A 21392-nucleotide genomic window follows, 5' to 3' on the forward strand; every position below is an offset into this window, starting at 1 on the left:
GGAGATACCTAGGCTGCACTGCAAATTGGGGATTTTGCCTTGCTATCAAAATCTACAAAGAAGTACTTTGGGGATTGTTTTATGTGTCCTGGGATTTTTCCGGCATATCCTTTCATACTCTGACTGATGTTGTGTGCATCTCTGTGTTGGCAGTGTCTGATGATGACCTGGTAGAGTTTCTGGAGAACCAGGACCACAGTGTGGTTCTAGGTGCTCTGCACCGTTTTCACGACAGTGAAGACCTGTTTCTGCAGGCCATGAAGGTACTCCTTCCCCTAGCAGGTCCTGGTAAGTCCCCAATGAAGAAGAATACAAAACCTGTCTGTTTACCCCCCCCCACCCCTCTCTGCTGCTTTTTCTCTTTCCTATCTTGTTTTTCTCACATTCCTTTCTAGGACAGTATCTTCAGGGGCCAAATTAATTATTTGTAATTTATATTCTGGCTGCTAGGCCCACTGAAAACAATTAATTAGATTTGAGCCTTTTCTGGTATATTTTCTCAGTAAATATATAGTTATGGGCTTGTCTCACTCCTCACAATGATTATCTTCATTTGAGTTGATCCAATGTCAAGCCTGTTTTCTGTGTGGTATGGGGAGTCACCATGTTGTTGTTGTTGTTCTCTGACGTCTGTGTACCTCGTGTATCATGCCACTTCTTTTCCAGATTGTATTCTTTTTGTGTTTTCTTTTCTGTATGGTTGCACAATTATGGCAACTTTCTCAAAATTCAAAGGTTTGCCAGACATCCTAGTTGGAAGATGAAATCAGGAGGTAATAAGTAAGCAATCCGGGAATCCTCCAGGCTCCAACCTGGATTTCTGGAAAATCTGGGACTTTTGAGAAAGTTACCAGAATTTGGCAACCCTACTTGTCTGTTTTATTTGCTGCTGACATTGAGTTTCCCTTTGGGGATAAAATGAAGTATTAATCTATCTATCATTCAATCAATCGCAGCCAGTAACGTGGAGATCCTGATGTCGGGGGGAGAGAGGTGTTACAGTGTGGTGGCTGGAGCCATGGAGTCGTTCCCAGAAGTTGAGGCACTGCAGGAGGTCGGCTGCTGTCTGTTCAGGAAGTTTACATCAGGTCAGTTCCAGGGTCAAAGGGTCAGAGGTCATGAGCAGGATGATTTAAAGCCAAGATACTTTATTTGTTTTTCAGCCACACGACAGCCCTGCAACTTGCTGTAAAGTTGAGCGATGAGCCTGGGGAAACACCCCGGACACACCCCTCACCAATAGTTCAATTTTTCTCTTTCAGAAAGATATTGTAGTATTCTGGTGCTGAATGGGGTGCATAGGGTCACTGTAAGAGCCTGTTTGACTTACCCTGAGAACGCCACTCTACAAGCTGCTGCGCTCTCCTGTCTGGCTGCCCTCAGTGAGTACACACACGCACGCACGCACGCACGCACGCACGCACGCACGCACACACACACACACACACACACACACACACACACTTTGTTGACTACACCACGGTTTTAGGCCTACAGGGACAACAAGTCAGCCTAAAGGGAGGAGGTAAGTGAACTGGCATTGTGGTGTCATGACAACAAACTGTCCCTCAATGTCAGCAAAACAAAGGAGTTCATTGTTGACTTCAGGAAGCATAGAAGGGAATATGCCCCGATCCACATTAACGGGACACCAGTAAAAAGAGACACAAGTTCTAAGTTGTCAAGAGGTAGCAACATCTATTTCCTAAGGCACCTGAAGAAATTCAGCATGCCATCCCGGATCCTCTCCAAATACTACCGCTGCACCATCGAGAGCATCCTGCCGGTTGTACCATGGCCTGATATGGGAATTGCTCCATCCACGACCACAAGGCCCTCCAGGGGGTGGTGAAGACGGCACAGTACATCACTGGGACCATGCTCCCACCCATTTAGGACATCTCCTCAGAACAGTGCCTGAGGAAGGCACACAGCATCATCAAAGACCCCACACAGTCCAGTCACAAGCTGTTCTCTCCCTTACCGTCGTTCAGACGGTATCGGAGCATGAGGTCTGACACCAACAGGCTCAGAGACAGTTTCTATCTACAAGCCATCAGACGGCTGAACACTTAAACCGGCCTGACCACCTGCTCTGATTCTCCATAACTTAACACACACACACACAGACACACACACACATATAAACATTCATGCTACACACACATCACAACTGTTGCTACCAGACTCTTATTATACTGCTCAGTTTATACACTAGCCCCCCCCCCCCCCCCCTTCCTCAAAGCACAAGTAAATATTGGACTATAAATTGTGCATTGTATTAAACTTAAAATATTTAACATATTCTACTGAGCCATTTACTTTATGTTCATATTCTTCTTATTTTTAATTTTACTTTTTCTCCCCAATTTCGTGGTATCCAATTGGTAGTTACAGTCTTGTCCCATCGCTGCAACTCCTGTACGGACTCGGGAGAGGCGAAGGTCGAGAACTATGCGTCCTCTGAAACATGACCCTGCCAAGCCGCACTGCTTCTTGACACACTGCTCGTTTAACCCGGGAAGCTAGCCGCACCAATGTGTCGGAGGAAACACCTTCCAACTGGCTACCATGTCAGCGTGCATTGCGCCCTGCCCACCACAGGAGTCGCTAGAGCGCGATGGGACAAGGACATCCCGGCCGGCCAAACCCCCCCCTAACCCAGACAACGCTGGGCCTCAGCCCGGGATCGAACCCAGATCTGTAGTGACGGCTCACTGCAGTGTCTTAGACCGCTGCTCCACTCGGGAGGCCATATTCTTATATTTTATTACCTCTTATTGTTGTAAGCATTTCGTTGGACGGTGTATACCACACATAGATACGGCTAATGAAACTTGAAACACACACACATTTCTTCACACCTGGCTCACCACTGTTGTTTCCTGTTTCTCATCCACTCAGCTCAAACCATAGTGAAGAGCAAAGCTGTGGTGAATGAAGGGATGGAGGAGGGAGAGGCGGAGGAGAACAGAGGGAAGGAGGAGGCGGTGGATGATGTGGGGTTGTGCTGGATGGAGGCCTGCTGCAGAGCTCTGGAGGTCCATGCTGCCGATTCCACAGTGCAGGTAAGTCCTCAGCACTTTATATCACACATCATCTATTAGCTAGTCTTATATTGACATTTTAGTCACTGTCCTACTCTTCCCTCTTTCTGTCTGTCCTCATCTCTCTCTTTCTGTCTGTCCTCATCTCTCTCTTTCTGTTTCTAACCATCTCCCCCCTAGGAAGCTGCATGCTGGGCCATACACAGCCTGCTATTGCATGGCAGCGAGTCATGGCACCATTCCACAGAAGAGCAAGACGGAAGGTAGTCCGTTAGCATGAGCTTTCCTCATGGTATTGTCATTGACCATTCGCTTTAGCGTTTACAATTTTGCTGGTATTGTGATTGACAGTGATGGTGTGCTCCCCAGGACACCAGTCCACAGACAGATCATGGCTGCCATGCTGCTCCACTCCTCCTCCCCTGGGGTGTTCCAGGCTGCTGCCAGCGCCATGGGAACGCTCATCACCTACAATAGTGAGTCAGACTCCTAGCTCCTGTTACTACCCATCAACTGTCTGAGGTGACATCCAGTCAGGTCAGGCTTCAGCCTCTGCTTAGTACTGCAGAAGATTTAACAGCTTGTGTGTGTGTGTGTGTGTGTGTGTGTGTGTGTGTGTGTGTGTGTGTGTGTGTGTGTGTGTGTGTGTGTGTGTGTGTGTGTGTGTGTGTGTGTGTGTGTGTGTGTGTGTGTGTGTGTGTGTGTGTGTGTGTGTGTGTGTGTGTGTGTGTGTGTTTGCAGGTAAAATGCGATCTCTGTTGTTGTCCAACGGCCTCCATGTGAACGTGGTGGAGATGATGAAGAGACATCTGTCCTCTCCAGAGGTCTCCGCAGGTGGATGTAAACTGCTCCACCTGCTCTTCAAGGGAAGGTAGGAATCATTTCAACTGACATCAACTGACATGATTTCAACTGTAATGATTTCAACTGACGTCAACTGACATGATTTCAACTGACATCAACTGACATGATTTCAACTGTAATGATTTCAACTGACGTCAACTGACATGATTTCAACTGACATCAACTGACATGATTTCAACTGACATCAACTGACATGATTTCAACTGACATCAACTGACATGATTTCAACTGACATCAACTTACATGATTTCAACTGACATTAATGTATTCCAGTTGCGGTCTTAGTCTAATTACATCAGTCAACTTCTGAAGAGGTTCCTACTTGCAGAGCAGGTTTCTCTTGTGGAACAGGTCTGTCTTACAAAACAGATTTGATCGCAATGAGAATATTCAGTATAAATACAGGTTAACAGTATGTTCCAAACTTGTTAGTTTAGGGTATCAGTACTCCGGGTTGACAATCACTGCTCTAGTTCGAAGGTATGTAATGACTAACATAAAAAGAGGAACTGATGATGCACTGCCCAATTTCGAAATTGCACCCTGTGCATTCTACTATTACAACTTTCAAGAGTAAGCTTGACTGAGTTCCTTAAAAATTAGTATTGTTTTTATTTGGGGGGAGGACCAGTGGTCCACACAGTTTGGGAACCACTGGTCTAGGGTACCACTGATGTCCCTTGCCTCTCTCTGTAGGACGGCCAGTCTGGATGAACTGAACATGGCCATGGGCCAGATCCTTAGGACCATGAAGGTCCATAACTTCATACCTGAGGTCCAGCTGGAAGCTTTGAGGGCCAGCCTGGTCTTCCTCTGTCCTGGTAGGAGACGCACATAGACAGTCAACACTTATGGTGTAAAAGTGTTCAAGTATTTACATGTGTTTTTAAAAGTATTTAGGTATGTGTACGTGTTCACAAGGGTTGAAGCATTTTCGAGTGTGCATACGTGTACATACGTGTATCAAGCTCCAGCCATAGTGCCCAAAGCAAGACTGCTAGAGAGTACTTTTGTCTTAGTCAGCTGTATTTAGCTAATGAAATCTGAATGTATTTTCGGTCATCTTTTGTGTGTTTGAGCAGATAGAAGTTTGCGGGTGTCTGATCACGGTGTGTCTGTGGCTGATCCAGACACAGTGGACGTGTCTCTGAGGGTGCAGAAGAACCAGAGTGTTGTGGAGGGGGCCCACACAGTCTACCTAGAGACACTCAACAGGGTAATCATATCACCCCATGCAATTCATTCCCTGCTCAAATCACAAAGCATCTCAGTAGGAGTATTGATCAAGGATCAGGTCCACCCTGTCCCTGTAATCTTATCAATTGTGATCTAAAAGGCACATCCTAAAACTGTTACTAGATCAGCACTCCTAATCTGAGACAATTTAGGAATACAATCCCATGTCCCTAGAATTCACAGTTATCCTTGTTAATAATAGACTCACCTTAAAATATATACCTTTTTTGTTGTTTCTGAGGTAGTTTATTAGCAGTGCAGCCATCCAGGAGTGTGGCCTACGTGTTCTGTCTGCCCTGGCTGACTGCTCTGGTGCTGTAGACCTGCTCTGTCAACAGGGGGCGATAGATACTGTGCTGCACACACTACAGATGTTCCCTCGGGAACGAGGTGAGAGAGTAGTTACACTGCTTGCTAAATCTGGCACTTTACAGAAATGGGGATCAATGTGCATTGTCCCTGTCAAGTAACGTGAATAAAGACAAGTAAAGCAGAGACATAAAGGCTCTGTCCCTGACTCCCTTCCTGCCTCTTCAATAGAACTTAGAACTACACTGACTCCCTTCCTGCCTCGTCAATAGAACTACACTGACTCCCTTCCTGCCTCGTCAATAGAACTACACTGACTCCCTTCCTGCCTCTTCAATAGAACTACACTGACTCCCTTCCTGCCTCTTCAATAGAACTACACTGACTCCCTTCCTGCCTCTTCAATAGAACTACACTGACTCCCTTCCTGCCTCTTCAATAGAAATACACTGACTCCCTTCCTGCCTCTTCAATAGAACTACACTGACTCCCTTCCTGCCTCTTCAATAGAACTACACTGACTCCCTTCCTGCCTCTTCAATAGAAATACACTGACTCCCTTCCTGCCTCTTCAATAGAAATACACTGACTCCCTTCCTGCCTCTTCAATAGAAATACACTGACTCCCTTCCTGCCTCTTCAATAGAAATACACTGACTCCCTTCCTGCCTCTTCAATAGAAATACACTACTGGGGTCTAAACCTCCTCTACTGCCTTGTGTCTAAGAAGAAGCTGTCCAGAATGATAGTTCCCGTCCTGGCGTCTGTTCTTGTTACCAGTCTCCTGCAATACAGAGAGGACACAGAGATGATGTTAAAGGTGAGTAATCCTCTATGGTCCTCAAAGCCATATTAGTCTAGAAGATTTCCAGTTATTTCAATTAATGACACATTTTTTTTTACTAAATAGGGGTTCCAGGTGGCCCTCCGAATGCTGGACGCCTGCTCAGGGGCAGCAGGGGAGCTGCAGAGGGAAGGCTTTGACAGAGAGATCTTCCTCCAGCTCAAAGAAGGACCACCTGACCGGTGCAGCTACCCGGTAAGCGTGTGTGTTTCTGTGTGTCTGTTCTCATACTCTGTAATCCTTTGTCTTCTTCCTTCCTTACCCATCTCATAACTTCCCCTTCTCCCCCCATTATCCCCCACCTCTCTCTCTCATCTTTGTCTCTCTCTCTCTCTCTCTCTCTTCCTCTAGCTCTCCCAGCTACGTAAGGCTGCATGCCTGGCCCTGTCCAAGATGTGTGGCGATGCAGAGCTGAAGTACAGTATGCTGGAGAAGGCCTGTAAGGACGGGGATGTGCTCATGGCTGAGTGTCTCATCCAGCTAGGAGCCGACATCAACAAGAAGACCAAGACCGAGTCGCTCATATACCAGGTCAGCAATGATCTCTATGGGGATCTGATGAAATATGATCTGTGTGTGTGTGTGTACGTCTGTATGTGTATGTGTGTATGTACAGTTGAAGTTGAAAGTTTACATACATCTTAGAAAAATATATTTAAACTCAGTTTTTCACAATTCCTGACATTTAATCCAAGTAAACATTCCCTGTCTTAGGTCAGTTAGGATCACCACTTTATTTTAAGAATCTGAAATGTCAGAATAATAGTAGAGAGAATGATTTATTTCAGCTTTTCTTTCATCACATTCCCAATGGGTCAGAAGTTTACATACACTCAATTAGTATTTGGTAGCATTGCCTTTAAATTGTTTAACTTGGGTCAAACGTTTCAGGTAGCCTTCCACAAGCTTCCCACAATAAGTTTGGTGAATTTTGGCCCATTCCTCCTGACAGAGCTGGTGTAACTGAGTCAGGTTTGTAGGCCTCCTTGCTTGCACACGCTTTTTCAGTTCTGCCCACACATTTTCTATGGGATTGAGGTCAGGGCTTTGTGATGGCCACTCCAATACCTTGACTTTGTTGTCCTTAAGCCATTTTACCACAACTTTGGAAGTATACTTGGGGTCATTGTCCATTTGGAAGACCCATTTGCGAACAAGCTTTAACTTCCTGACTGATGTCTTGAGATGTTGCTTCAATATATCCACATAATTTTCCTTTCTCATGCCATTTATTTTGTGAAGTGCACCAGGCCCTCCTGCAGCAAAGCACCCACACAACATGATGCTACCACCCCCGTGCTTCACGGTTGGGATGGTGTTCTTCGGCTTGCAAGCCACCCCCTTTTTCCTCCAAACATAACGATGGTCATTATGGCCAAACAGTTCTATTTTTGTTTCATCAGACCAGAGGACATTTCTTCAAAAAGTATGATCTTTGTCCCCATGTGCAGTTGCAAACCGTAGTCTGGCTTTTTTATGGCGGTTTTGGAGCAGCGGCTTCTTCCTTGCTGAGCGGCCTTTCAGGTTATGTCGATATAGGACTCGTTTTACTGTGGATATAGATACTTTTGTACCTGTTTCCTCCAGCATCTTCACAATGTCCTTTGCTGTTGTTCTGGGATTGATTTGCACTTTTCGCAGCAAAGTACGTTCATCTCCAGGAGACAGAACGCGTCTCCTTCCTGAGCGGTGTGACGGCTGCGTGGTCCCATGGTGTTTATACTTGCGTACTATTGTTTGTACAGATGAACGTGGTACCTTCAGGCGTTTGGAAATTGCTCCCAAGGATGAACCAGACTTGTGGAGGTCTACAATTTATTTTCTGAGGTTTTGGCTGATTTCTTTTGATTTTCCCATGATGTCAAGCAAAGAGGCACTGAGTTTGAAGGTAGGCCTTGAAATACATCCACAGGTACACTTCCAATTGACTCAAATGATGTAAATTACCCTATCAGAAGCGTCTAAAGCCATGACATAATTTTCTTCAATTTTCCAAGCTGTTTAAAGGCCCAGTCAACTTAGTGTATGTAACCTTCTGACCAACTGGATGTGTGATACAATGAATTATAAGTGAAATAATCAGTCTATAAACAATTCCAATCAATCAAATGTATTTATAAAGCCCTTCTTACATCAGCTGATGTCACAAAGTGCTGTACAGAAACCCAGCCTAAAACCCCAAACAGCAAGCAATGCAGGTGTAGAAGCACGGTGGCTAGGAAAAACTCCCTAGAAAGGCCAGAACCTAGGAAGAAATCTAGAGAGGAACCAGGCTATGAGGGGTGGCCAGTCCTCTTCTGGCTGTGCCGGGGGGAGATTATAACAGAACATGGCCAAGATTTTCAAATGTTCATAGATGACCAGCAGGGTCAAATAATAATAATCACAGTGGTTGTCGAGGGTGCAACAGGTCAGCACCTCAGGAGTAAATGTCAGTTGGCTTTTCATAGCCGATCATTCAGAGTATCTCTACCGCTCCTGCTGTCTCTAGAGCGTTGAAAACAGCAGGTCTGGGACAGGTAGCACGTCCGGTGAACAGGTCAGGGTTCCATAGCCGCAGGCAGAACAGTTGAAACTGGAGCAGCAGCATGGCCAGGTGGACTGGGGACAGCAAGGAGGCATCAGGCCAGGTAGTCCTGAGGCATGGTCCTAAAGCTCAGGTCCTCTGAGAGAAAGAAAGAAAGAAAGAGAGAAAGAAAAAGAGAGAACGAGAATTAGAGAGAGCATACTTACATTTACACAGGACATCAGATAAGACAGTAGAAATACTCCAGATATAACAGACTGACCCTAGCCCCCCGACACATAAACTACTGCAGCATAAATACTGGAGGCTGAGACAGGAGGCGTCGGGAGACACTGTGGCCCCGTCCCACGATACTCCCAGACAGGGCCAAACAGGCAGGATATAACTACACCCACTTTGCCAAAGCACAGCCCCCACACCAATAGATGAATATCTTCAACCACCAACTTGCCATCCTGAGACAAGGCCGAGTATAGCCCACAAAGATCTCCGCCACGGCACAACCCAAGGGGGGGCGCCAACCTGGATTGTTGGAAAAATTGTTGGATTGTTGGAAAAAATTACTTGTGTCATGCACAAAGTAGATGTCCTAACAGACTTGCCAAAACTATAGTTTGTTAACAAGAAATGTGTGGAGTGGTTGAAAAACGAGTTTTGACTAAAAGTAACTCCACTACATGTAACTGTTATTCTTTTTTGAAAATCTCTATGTTTACATATGAATCTTAATGTTAATATATTATCACAAATGAAAATGACATATATGGATGTTGCCAAAAAAATTATTGGTAAATGTTGAATAAATATGGAAATGACTAAAAGTAACTCCACTACATGTAACTGTTATTCTTAATAGTTCAACAAAAAGGGTCAGATGACAATTAGGGGAAAGAAAAAATAAATCTATTGAAGCTCCCTCTGAGGAGATCTGTGGTGCTCTCCATCCTGATTGCTTCAGGAAAGTATGTGGTAAGAGGGAGTACAATACAAATCATTAAAATCCCGACGGAAAATATTTAAGAATGACGCCAACCTAAGTGTATGTAAACCTCCGACTTCAGTACCAGTCAAGAGTTTGGACACACCTACTCATTCAAAGGTTTTTCTTTATATTTACTATTTTCTACATTTTGGAATAATAGTGAAGACATGAAAACTATGAAATAACACATGAACTGATCCTTTGCAGCAGAGGTAACTCTGGGTCTTTCAGGTACAAAACATTTTGTAAGTTTCATTTTGGGAGCTCAGTTCCTAGGCATTGCCCTTCAACCCCCCCCTTCCCCCCGCTCAACTACTTCCCCACTGCATCCCCTCCCAGGTGTGTGAGCAGGGCGGGCCTCTGCAGCTTGTGGTGCTGCTTCTCAGCCGTGGGGTCCATGAGCAGCACCTGCGTGGGGCCCTGGGGGCCAGCGTGCGTCGTGGGGACGGCCCTGCAGTCATCCAGCTACTGGGGCGTCTGGGGCTGGACCTGAACAACAATGCCCTCTGTCTGGGGGGGTTCAGGCTGGGTCGAGTGGATGCTGCCTGGCTCAGCCCCCTGCTCTCTGAACGAGGTCGCGCCAGCAGTCTGCGCTCCAGCACAAGTGAGTATAGTCACTGATGCTGATTTCCAGTTATAGACTCTCCTTCTTAGATTCTCCTGTAGATCTCTATATCTTATTTGAAGGAAAGCTGTAACTATCATATTGCTTACACATTTCCAATCTAGAATGAATATCATTTTTTATTTGTTATGTACTGTACGTGTGCATATGTATTTGGGTCAAAAACCTGGGATAAACGATGTGTGTTCTCTGTGTTGTGTTTTCAGGTAAGGGTGCATGTTTAGCTCGGTACGTGTTATCCTTCCAGAGGGGTAAGACGACTCCTACCCCCTCGACCCCCAGGTCTCTAGCTGACCCCTGCCTTACCTCTGGGTACATGTCAGACGAGAGTGACGACTCCAGCTTCCTGTCTTTAGAGGACAGTCTGGTCTTCAACGACGATATGGAGAGTGACGGTGAGGACCATGAGACACACAGAACAGCGCTCCTTGTCAACTTTCAAATCATGTTTATTTCAAACTTTTTACTCACTCTTGATAATCACAATGTAATCACTTGGTAAAAAATAACCACAAGTTAAACAAGGTTATTTGGTATCTAATAAACTCAGCAAAAAATAAACATCCTCTCACTTTCAACTGCATTTATTTTCAGCAAACTTAACATGTGTAAATATTTGTATGAACATAACAAGATTCAACAACTGAGACATAAACTGAACAAGTTCCACAGACATGTGACTAACAGAAATTGAATAATGTGTCCCTGAACAAAGGGGGGGGTCAAAATCAAAAGTAACAGTCAGTATCTGGTGTGGCCACCAGCTGCATTAACCTCTCTTGGGTACGTGAGACGTTAGCATCCCACCTTTTCAACAGCCAGTGAAACTGCTGGGCGCCAAATTCAAATACAGAAATACTCATTAGAAAAATTCAGAAAACAAAACATATTTTACATAGGTTTAAAGATTAACTTCTTGTGAATCCAACCACGGTGTCAGATTTAAAAAATGCTTTACGGCGAAAGCATACCTTACGATTATTTGAGAACATAGCCCACTAGACAAATCATTACAAACAGTAACCAGCCAAGTAGAAGAGTTACACAAGTCAGAAATAGAGATAAAATTAATCCCTTACCTTTGATCTTCATATGGTTGCACTTAGCAGACATCCATTTACTCAATAAATGTTCCTTTTGTTCGATAAAGTCTCTTTATATCCAAAAACCTCCGTTTTGTTCACGCGTTTTCTTCAGTAATCCACAGGCTCAAACGCAGTCAAAACAGGCAAACAAAAAAATCCAAATTGTATCAGTAAAGTTAATAGAAACATGTCAAACAATGTTTATTTCCAATCCTCAGGTTGTTTTTAGCCTAAATAATCGATAATATTTTAACCGGACAATAACGTTGTCAATTTAAAAGGTAAACAAGAAAGGCACTCTCTCGGTCTCACGCATGAAAAAGCTCTGTGTCACTTTAGGGTCCACTCATTCAGACTGCTCTTGCTTCCTCATTTTTCAGAATACAAGCCTGAAACAATTTCTAAAGACGGTTGACATCTAGTGGAAGGCATAGAAACTGCAATTTGAGTCCTATGTCAATGGATACTGTAATGGCATTGAATAGAAAACTACAAAACCAACAAAAAAAACTACTTCCGGAATGGATTTTTCTCAGGTTTTCGCCTGCCAAATCAGTTCTGTTATACTCACAGACACTATTTTAACAGTTTTGGAAACTGTAGAGTGTTTTCTATCCAAATCTACCAGTTATAGGCATATCATATCTTCTAGGCCCGAGAAGCAGGCAGTTTAATTTGGGCATGCATTTCATCCAAAATTCCGAATGCTGCCCCCTACCCTAGAGAAGTTAAGTACTGCAGTGCATCTCCTCCTCATTTGCACCAGATTTGCCAGTTCTTGCTGTGAGATGTTAGCCCACTCTTCCACCAAGGCACCTGCAAGTTCCCGGACATTTCTTGGGGGAATGGCCCTAGCTCTCACCCTCCGAGCCAACAGGTCTCAGACGTGCTCAATGGGATTTGAGATCCGGGCTCTTCGCTGGACATGGCAGAACACTGACGTTCCTGTCTTGCAGGAAATCACGCACAGAACCAGCAGTATGGCTGGTGGCATTGTCATGCTGGAGGGTCATGTCAGGATGAGCCTGCAGGAAGGGTACCACATGAGGGAGGAGGATGTTTTCCCTGTAATGCACAGCGTTGAGATTGCCTGCAGTGACAACAAGCTCAGTCCGATGATGATGTGACACACCTCCACAGACCATGACGGACCCTCCACTTCCAAATCGATCCCGCTCAAGAGTACAGGCCTCGTTGCTCATTCCTTTGACGATAAACGCAAATCCGACCATCACCCCTGGTGAGACACAACCGTGACTCATCAGTGAAGAGCACTTTTCGCCAGTCCTGTCTGGTCCAGCGATGGTGGGTTTGTGCCCATAGGCGACGTTGTCTGGTGAGGACCTGCCTTACAACAGGCCTACAAGCCCTCAGTCCAGCCTCTCTCAGCCTATTGCAGACAGTCTGAGCACTGATGGAGGGATTGTGCTTTCCTGGTGTAACTCGGGCAGTTGTTGTTGCCATCCTGTACCTGTCCCGCAGGTGTGATGTTTGGATGTACCGATCCTGTGCATGTGTTGTTACACGCGGTCTGCCACTGCGAGGACGATCAGCTGTCCGTCCTGTCTCCCTGTAGCGCTGTCTCAGGCGTCTCACAGTATGGACATTGCAATTTATTGCCCTGGCCACATCTGCAGTCCTCATGCCTCCTTCCAGCATGCAAAAGGCACATTCACGCAGATTAGCAGGGATCCTGGGCATCTTTCTTTTGGTGTTTTTCAGAGTCAGTAGAAAGGCCTTTTTAGTGTCCTAAGTTTTCATAACTGTGACCTTAATTGCCTACCGTCTGTAAGCTGTTAGTGTCTTAACAACCGTTCCACAGGTGCATGTTTATTAATTGTTGAATTGGACAGTGTTTAAACCCTTTACAATGAAGATCTGTGAAGTTATTTGGATTTTTACGAATTATCTTTGAAAGACAGGGTCCTGAAAAAGGGACATTTATTTTTTTGCTGAGTTTATAATAGCTAATTTGGTGACTGTTAATTATTGGCCACAGTTGCCTTATTTTGAGAATGTCTTGCTTACTGGATGTCTCCTTATTTTCACAGGAAGTGATTCGCTTTTGCTGGCACTGTCCCCTATGTCCACCAATGATTTGTCAGAGGAGTGGAAGGCGGGGTCACAGAAGAGGAAGAACGGGCGTCGCAGGCACTTTAGCTCCGAGGTGGGCTATCTTCTTTACAACCAATATAAATATTGTTTATTTTTTAACTTACTATATTTCAGAGAAAAAACTAAACTGTCCCCCTCTCTCTTTCTTGCTCTCTCTCTCTCTTTCAATAAATTAATTAATTAAGATATGTGCCAATCAATTTACCAATTAACCAATTAATTTACTAACCAATCAAACAGTCCTGTATCCATCCACAGGGAGTCCAGGGTGAGGTTGAGCTCAACGAGCCACTTCAGAGGAGGTATGGCAGGACAACCCCTAACCAGAAAGGTACTTATATAACATTAGTTTTACTTGCCCTTGTTCAAAATATCATTGGTATCATATCAATTGTAATCCATTATTTCTATTGTTTCTACTGCAGGTATTCACTCCCCAGTCTTGAGCTCTGGGTATAACTCCTCCCCTCTGGTCGGGGACAGAGAGTGGATCCGCCTGCTGGACCTATCAGGGAATGAGCTGGACTCTGTGTCGTGTTTGTTGGACGAGGGTTCTGTCCGACAGCAGCTGGAGCACCTGTATCGACTAGACTTGAGCCAGAACAGCCTATCAGAGTTCCCCTCTGGGCTGTGTGAGGTGTGGGGTCTGTTCAGAATGCTTCAATGTTGAATAGATGATGCAAAATTTAAAAATGGTGGGGAGTTCAATGTTCGGTTAATCTACAGAATCTTGTCAGTATCTTAAAATAATAATAATTTATAGTTGCGATGATTTATTTAATACTTCAAAATAATAATAATTATACTTCTTAGAGCTTGAAGAGTCTGACACGTCTGGATCTCCAAGGCAACCAGTTGCTGTCGTTGCCAGCGGAGCTTCTGGCCCTGCCCTCACTGAGCATGCTCAACGTGTCACGTAACTGTGTCGGCCCGCTTCTGACCCTTGACACCGCCGTCACCTGCCCATCGCTACGGCAACTCAACCTGTCCTACAACCACATCACCACCTTCCCCCACCAGCTGGGCAGGGCCATGGAGCGATTGGAGGAGCTGTCCCTCGAGGGGTATGATGGGAAATGGAGTTCTTTGGATCACTGCTGAATGTTTTACTTTAGCTGTATAATAGGCACAAAATTATATTATAAATAATTACAAAGCAGGAATTGGTGTTTAGTTTTTGTCAAACATGTACATTTTACCCATCTGGCACTAGACAGGTTCAATTAAATACTAAAAATATTTGAAAGAAAACTACTATGATTTGAACCCAAGTATGTGACATAAAGTATCATAAATATAACTTTGTCTCTACACCTTTTCCTCTGCTGTAGGAACAGAATGGGTGAGCTGTGGTCTCCTCTGTGTCTTCCGGAGATGAAGCTCCTAGACATCAGTAAGAACAGTGTGGTGAGCATCTCACATGACTTCCTGTCTGGCTGCCCCAAACTAGAGAACTTCAGTGCTTGTACCAACCAACTCAGTAAGTACATGGTAACGCAGTTACTTACTTAATCCTTTTTAATGCTGACAGAACATGGGGCCTGTACTAGTTCTCCAATGCTGTCTTACAATGGATTATTATTTGGTACTATTATTAGGCATATCTGTGAAAGGCATTCAAGTCCAACCGATTTCTAGAAAAAGTGTTGCCAGACAAATTAATACATGTGGTTAATTCTTGATAAACAGTTAATTTGTGTATGTAGCGACATAAGAACATATTCATTGTATGACATTTGTGTTTTGTGTTTCTGCTGTAATAGGTTCGCTGTCACATCTTCCCTCAAAGATAACAACTCTGAAGTTATCACATAACAGTTTCACTACTATTCCTCAAGCTGTTCTGGATCTTCCAAAGTAAGTTTGATGTTTTAGTGAAGGCAACTACATTGTTGTAGAAGGCGTTTATTAGTTAACTATTATTTGAGTAAAAACTGCTTATTAGTGTGCAAAAATGTATCTGGCTTGAGATTCAATAGGACTCATCCTTGCTTTTTCTTTGCTTTCAGTTTACGGTCCGTGGATATGAGGACCAATGACATTACAGTTTTACCGGGGCCGTGCGCCTGGGCATCGGTCAACCTGCGGGAGCTCATGTTCGGTCAGAACCGCATCGGAGTGCTGGACCTGAGTGGACCTGAAGTTTACAAGTGGGCCAGACTGGAGAAACTACACCTGAGTGACAATAAGCTCACAGAGGTCAGCATTTATTTATTAATCTTATTAATATGTCATTAACATGGTCATTTAGTAGACGCCAAAGTGACTGACAGTGATCACACGTGTCACAATAAGTATGTGGCATTTGTTAGCACCAGGCACTCTAACTAACTGCCATTAAAACGGTTGTATATGGTGAACAGGGACAATACAGTACTCAATGCTTCTCACACCTCCATCATAAACCACATGTTCTCTCTAGAAAAGGTCTCTCTTGTAAAAACTATATGTTATCTCAAGGAGAATAAAAAGGTTACATAAAATATATTTAAAAAAAATTTAAGTACATTTTTCCAACCAGTAGTATTATTGACCTTTTCACCCCTGTCTGTTTCAGGTCCCTCCTCAGATCGGCCTGCTGGAGGAGCTGACCTCTCTCGACTTGAGCCGTAATGGTGGCCTGCGCTCCTTCCCTGACGAGATGGGCAAGCTGAGCAGGTTGTGGGACTTGCCACTGGATGGCCTGCGCCTCAGCCTGGATCTCAAGCACATTGGCAACAAGACCAAAGACTTAGTCAGGTGAATGTCTGCAAAGAAATGCTTACTTGCAGGTACCTTCTCGACAATGAAACAACAAAAATAAAAAATAAATATCAGAATACGAACATAAAGTAAATGGCTCAAAAGAATAAATATTTTAGCATGAGTATAATACAGGAAGGCACCATTTATAGTCCAATATTTAATTGTGTTTTGGGGAAGTGGGGGATGGGAGGCAGTGTATAAACTGAGCAGTATAATGGTAGCAGCAGTTGTGATGTGTGTGTGCAGCATGAATGTGCGTGTGTTAAGGTGTGGAGAATCAGAGCAGGTGGTCAGGCCAGTTTAAGTGTTCAGCTGTCTGATGTCTTGTAGATAGAAACTGTCTCTGAGCCTGTTGGTATCAGACCTCATGCTCCGATACCGTCTGAACGACGGTAAGGGAGAGAACAGCTTGTGACTGGACTGTGTGGGGTCTTTGATGATGCTGTGGGTCTTCCTCAGGCACCGTTCTGAGGAGATGACCTGAATGGGTGGGAGCACGGTCCCAGTGATGTACTGTGCCGTCTTCACCAACCCCGGGAGGGCCTTGTGGTCGTGGATGGAGTAATTCCCATACCAGGCCGTGATACAACCGGTCAGGATGTATCTCGATGGTGCACATGGTTTCCAGGTGTTTGATGCCATTCTATTTGCTCCGTTCCGGCCATTAATATGAGGCTTTCTCCCTTCCGTAGCCTCAGCTGGTAGAGGTGCTTTTGCGTCCTCTTGACAATAGTGGTGGTATTGTTCCATGACACATCCTAGGTGATGTGGACGCCGAGGAACTTAAAACTGCTTACTCTATACTGCAATCCTGTTGATGTGGATCGGGGTATGTTCCCTCCTCTGCTTCAAGAAATCAACAAGACTTTGAGGAAGAAGTTGTTGTCATTACACCACAATGCCAGTTCGCTTACCTCCTCCCTATAGGCTGACTTATCGTTGTTGGTTATCAGGCCTACAACCATAGTGTCGTGCAAAGCCATGCAATCGTGGGTGAAGACGGGGAACAATACAGGACTGAGGACAGACACCTGGGGGACACTGTGTTAAGAGTCAGTGTTGTTGCCAATCCTCACAGCCTGTGGTCTACTTGTCAGGAAGTCCAGGATCCAGTTGCAGTGTCGAGCTTAGTGGGAACTTGGTGTCGAGCTTGGTGGGAACAATAGTGTTGAATGCTGAACTGCAGTCCATGTTTTAATTTGATTTATTTCACTAGGCAAGTCAGTTAAGAACAAATTCTTATTTACAATGACAGCCTACCAGGGAACAGTGGGTTAACTGCATTGTTCAGGGGCAGAACAACATTTTATTTTTAACTTGTCAGCTCGGGGATTCGATCCAGCAACCATTCTCACATAGGTGTTCTTCTTGTCCAGATGTGTTACGGCTGTGTGAATAGCGATGGAAATGGCATCTTCTGTGAATCTGTTGGGTAGGCAAATTGGAGTGGGTTCAGCATGCTGGCCTTGATATGACCAGCCTCTCAAAGCACTTCATGTTGACCGAGGTGAGAGCAATGGGCCGGTAGTCATTTGGGCATGTCACCTTGTTTTTGGGCACTGGGGCGATGGTGGTCTCCTTAAAGCATGTGTGGACTACAGCCTGAGACAGGGAAAGGTTGAAGTGACAGCGAACAAGCCCACCAGCTGGTCACCACACACTCTGAGGACACGGCCAGGGATGCCACCTGGGCAGGCGGCTTTGTGAGTATTCACTCTTTTGAGAGTTTTCCGCACGTCAGCGTCGGAGAGCGAAAGCACCTGGTCGTCTGGAGCAGTGAGACTCTTCCTGGATGGCTCCGTATTGTCTGCCTCGAAGCGAGCATAGAATGTGTTAACCTCATCTGGGAGAGAGGCTTCAGTGGGCACCGCACAGCTGGATTTGCCTTTGTAGTCTGTGATAGTCTATAGTCTTTGTAACATACGACGCGAGTCTGAGTTGTCAAACGTCAATACATGTTTGAGTCTGTATTGTCTTTTTGCATCCCCAATGGATTCGTGGAGCTTGTCCTGATGACATTGAATGCTACAGTACCGGCTCTCAGCATTGTATGGATATCTTCGCTCATCCAGGGTTTTGGTTGGGGTATGTCCAGATTGTTATGGTGGGTACAACATCATCAAGGCAGAGCTCTGGGGAAGGGTACCAAAGATATTCTGCAGCATTGAAGGTCCCCAAGAACACATTGGCCTCCATCATTCGTAAATTGAAGAAGTTTAGAACCACCAATACTCTCCCTAGAGCTGGCCGCCCGGCTAAACTGAGCAATCGGGAGAAAAGGGCCTTGGTCAGGAAGGTGACCAAGAGCCCGATGGTCACTCTGACAGAGCTCCAGAGTTCCTCTGTGGAGATGGGAGAAACCTCCAGAAGGACAACCATATCTGCAGCACTCCACCAATCAGGCCTTTATGGTAGAGTGGCCAGATGGAAGCCACTCCTCAGTGAAAGGCACATGACAGCCTGCTTGGAGTTTGTCAAAAGGCACCTAAAGGACTCTGACCATGAGAAACAAGATTCTCTGGTCTGATGAAACCTGAATGCCAATCGTCACGTCTGGAGGAAACCTGGCACCATCTCGACGGTGAAGCATGTTGATGGCAGCATCATGCTGTGGTGATGTTTTCAGCTGCAGGGACTGGGAGACTAGTCCGGCTCGAGGGAAAAATGTACGAAGCAAAGTACATAGAGATCCTTGATGAAAACCTGCTCCAGAGCCCTGTGGACCTCAGACTGGGGCAAAGGTTCACCTTCCAATAATACAACAATCCTAAGCACACAACCAAGAAAATGCAGGAGTGGCTTCGGAACAAGTCTCTGAATGTCCTTGAGTGGCCCAGGCAGAGACTGGACTTGAAACCGATCAAACATTTCTGGAGAGATCTGAAAATAGATGTGCAGTGACGTCGGAAGTTTACATACACCTTAGCCAAATACATTTAAACTCAGTTTTCACAATTCTTGACATTTAATCCTAGTAAAAATTCCCTGTTTTCGGTCAGTTAGGATCACCACTCTATTTTAAGAATGTGAAATGTCAGAATAATAGTAGAGGGAATTTTGGCCCATTCCTCCTGACAGAGCTGGTGTAACTGAGTCAGGTTTGTAGGCCTCCTTGCTTGCACACACTTTTTCAGTTCTGCCCACACATTTTATATGGGATTGATGTCAGGGCTTTGTGATGGCCACTCAGGGGCGAAAATCTGAGCTCAACCTTGGAGGGGACAATTACATTAAATTTTCTCAAGAGCAATTCCTGAGGGGGACACCAAAAGTAGTGCTGTAACACATAGCATACGTTGTTAAATGTATATTGAGGAACCATAATTCCTACAACTGGATAATTGATAGGTACAGTAGTTAACTGAAGGGTTTTCCCAACTTGTTCAAATGTTTAAATCATTATAATTCTACTACTAATAATAGTTATAGCAGTGCTCCTTACCAGTCCAGTATGTATGCAGGTATTCGTACTTACAACCAGCAATATCAAGAAAGGTCAGTAGGTGACAATGGTACTGTACACTGTATGGGTGTAGTTTTCATAAATACAATGAACATGGTGTGATCACATCTAAAAGAATCTCCATTGAGAACCATCACAAAGTTGGTCTCCGTATTGAATTGACCTTTTAATTGGACTTTTTCTGATACATTTATATAGTCATTAAATATGTCCACCTGGCCTGAGTCTACAATATCTTTGCAAGAACAAAAAGCTTAAAATAAGTAGTTCTAAAAGCAAAATAACTACTTCAATGAAAAACCCAAATAAATCAAACAAAATATCCTTCAGTGTCTCAACTCAGCCAGTGTCTCAACTCAGCCAGTGTCTCAACTCAGCCAGTGTCTCAACTCAGCCAGTGTCTCAACTCAGCCAGTGTCTCAACTCAGTCAGTGTCTCAACTCAGTCAGTGTCTCAACTCAGTCAGTGTCTCAACTCAGTCAGTGCCTCAACTCTTCAAACAGCAGCTATGGACAAGTATGTCGCACAAAGTAGGCCATTTTAAATAAAATAACATGAAATAAATCATTTGTAAGTGTCCTGAAAACTACTAAACAAAAGAACAAATATCAATTACACCAGGGGTTCTCAAACAGGGGTCCATGGACTAATTGCAAGGGGTCCGTGAAATAAAAAAGTGTAATGAATGTAGTCAGTACCACAAGGTTTCCAGTAAGTTTACATATAATATAGAGGGGGTGGAGGTCCCTGAGGACTGCTCAAAACCTTGCCTGCCTTGCCTCAAAATATGCAGGGGTTCCAGTACCCCAAAAAGGTTGAGAACCACTGCTATACACACTACTGAACAAAAGAACCGAGCATATGTTTGCGGGTTTCCTCAACAACACATCAGTTGGCACTTTCGCAATGCCCTCACCTGTTGTCTCCGACACCCTGTATAGCCCAATAAACTCCTTGTGAGGGACATGGTCGTGGTCAACATAACGCAGACAGACACTCTCCTGTTCAGCACCAGAGACATCTTGAGTACCATCAACAATTAATGAAAATTGTACAATCGGAAGAGACCTAATCTCAGCTGCAATGCCTCGAATGACTATTGGCCATGATGTTCAGAATTTCATTCTGTGCTTTGGGGCCTGTGTACATTGTGGTACGCTCTGTTAACCACTTCAGTAAAATGGGATCATCCTCTTCTGCCCTAAGTTTCAAAATCTGGTATAAATTCCCACTGTCATCCGTGTGGCCTCTAAAGGCTTGTCCCTGTCTTACTACATGCCGCACCGAACTAACAATTTTCATCAAGCAATGCCTTGCGTCATCCAGCTGTTTAACCCACGCGCTGGACATAACTGGACACTGATTGGATTTAGCTGGTGTGCTGTTACAATTACAAAGTGGCGGTGGGTTTGGCAATTTTGATGTGCTGTGAACTTTTCAATGCCTTTTCTCCAGTTCCTAAATCCTGCACTAATGAAGGCAGCATCAGCTCTTTGGCCAAAAGATGGCTGGCTTGAAAACCCTTGGCTACAGTGAAAACACAACACTCC

At 44.7% G+C, this 21392-nt stretch overlaps 1 protein-coding gene across 7 annotated transcripts in view; it reads left to right on the forward strand.

Moving 5' to 3' along the window:
- The window catches only part of lrrk2 (leucine-rich repeat kinase 2), a 69870-nt gene that overhangs the window by 6332 nt on the left and 42146 nt on the right, over positions 1–21392 (forward strand). For 3 of the 7 annotated variants that reach the window (XM_055933406.1, XM_055933407.1, XM_055933411.1), the window contains exons 6-28: positions 154–288; positions 957–1088; positions 1263–1382; positions 2905–3068; positions 3228–3310; positions 3399–3523; positions 3789–3918; positions 4608–4732; positions 4994–5127; positions 5393–5537; positions 6137–6276; positions 6367–6495; positions 6652–6831; positions 10149–10413; positions 10641–10829; positions 13571–13686; positions 13875–13965; positions 14060–14271; positions 14448–14698; positions 14966–15114; positions 15398–15491; positions 15644–15833; positions 16192–16373. In XM_055933406.1, the coding sequence (XP_055789381.1) occupies positions 154–288; positions 957–1088; positions 1263–1382; positions 2905–3068; positions 3228–3310; positions 3399–3523; positions 3789–3918; positions 4608–4732; positions 4994–5127; positions 5393–5537; positions 6137–6276; positions 6367–6495; positions 6652–6831; positions 10149–10413; positions 10641–10829; positions 13571–13686; positions 13875–13965; positions 14060–14271; positions 14448–14698; positions 14966–15114; positions 15398–15491; positions 15644–15833; positions 16192–16373 (3481 nt within the window). The remainder of the gene's footprint in view (positions 1–153; positions 289–956; positions 1089–1262; positions 1383–2904; positions 3069–3227; positions 3311–3398; positions 3524–3788; positions 3919–4607; positions 4733–4993; positions 5128–5392; positions 5538–6136; positions 6277–6366; positions 6496–6651; positions 6832–10148; positions 10414–10640; positions 10830–13570; positions 13687–13874; positions 13966–14059; positions 14272–14447; positions 14699–14965; positions 15115–15397; positions 15492–15643; positions 15834–16191; positions 16374–21392) is intronic. The other 4 variants (XM_055933409.1, XM_055933413.1, XM_055933410.1 and 1 more) reach the window with 3 other exon arrangements.

Source organism: Salvelinus fontinalis, chromosome 9, assembly GCF_029448725.1.
Source record: "Salvelinus fontinalis isolate EN_2023a chromosome 9, ASM2944872v1, whole genome shotgun sequence".
NCBI lineage: Eukaryota > Metazoa > Chordata > Actinopteri > Salmoniformes > Salmonidae > Salvelinus > Salvelinus fontinalis.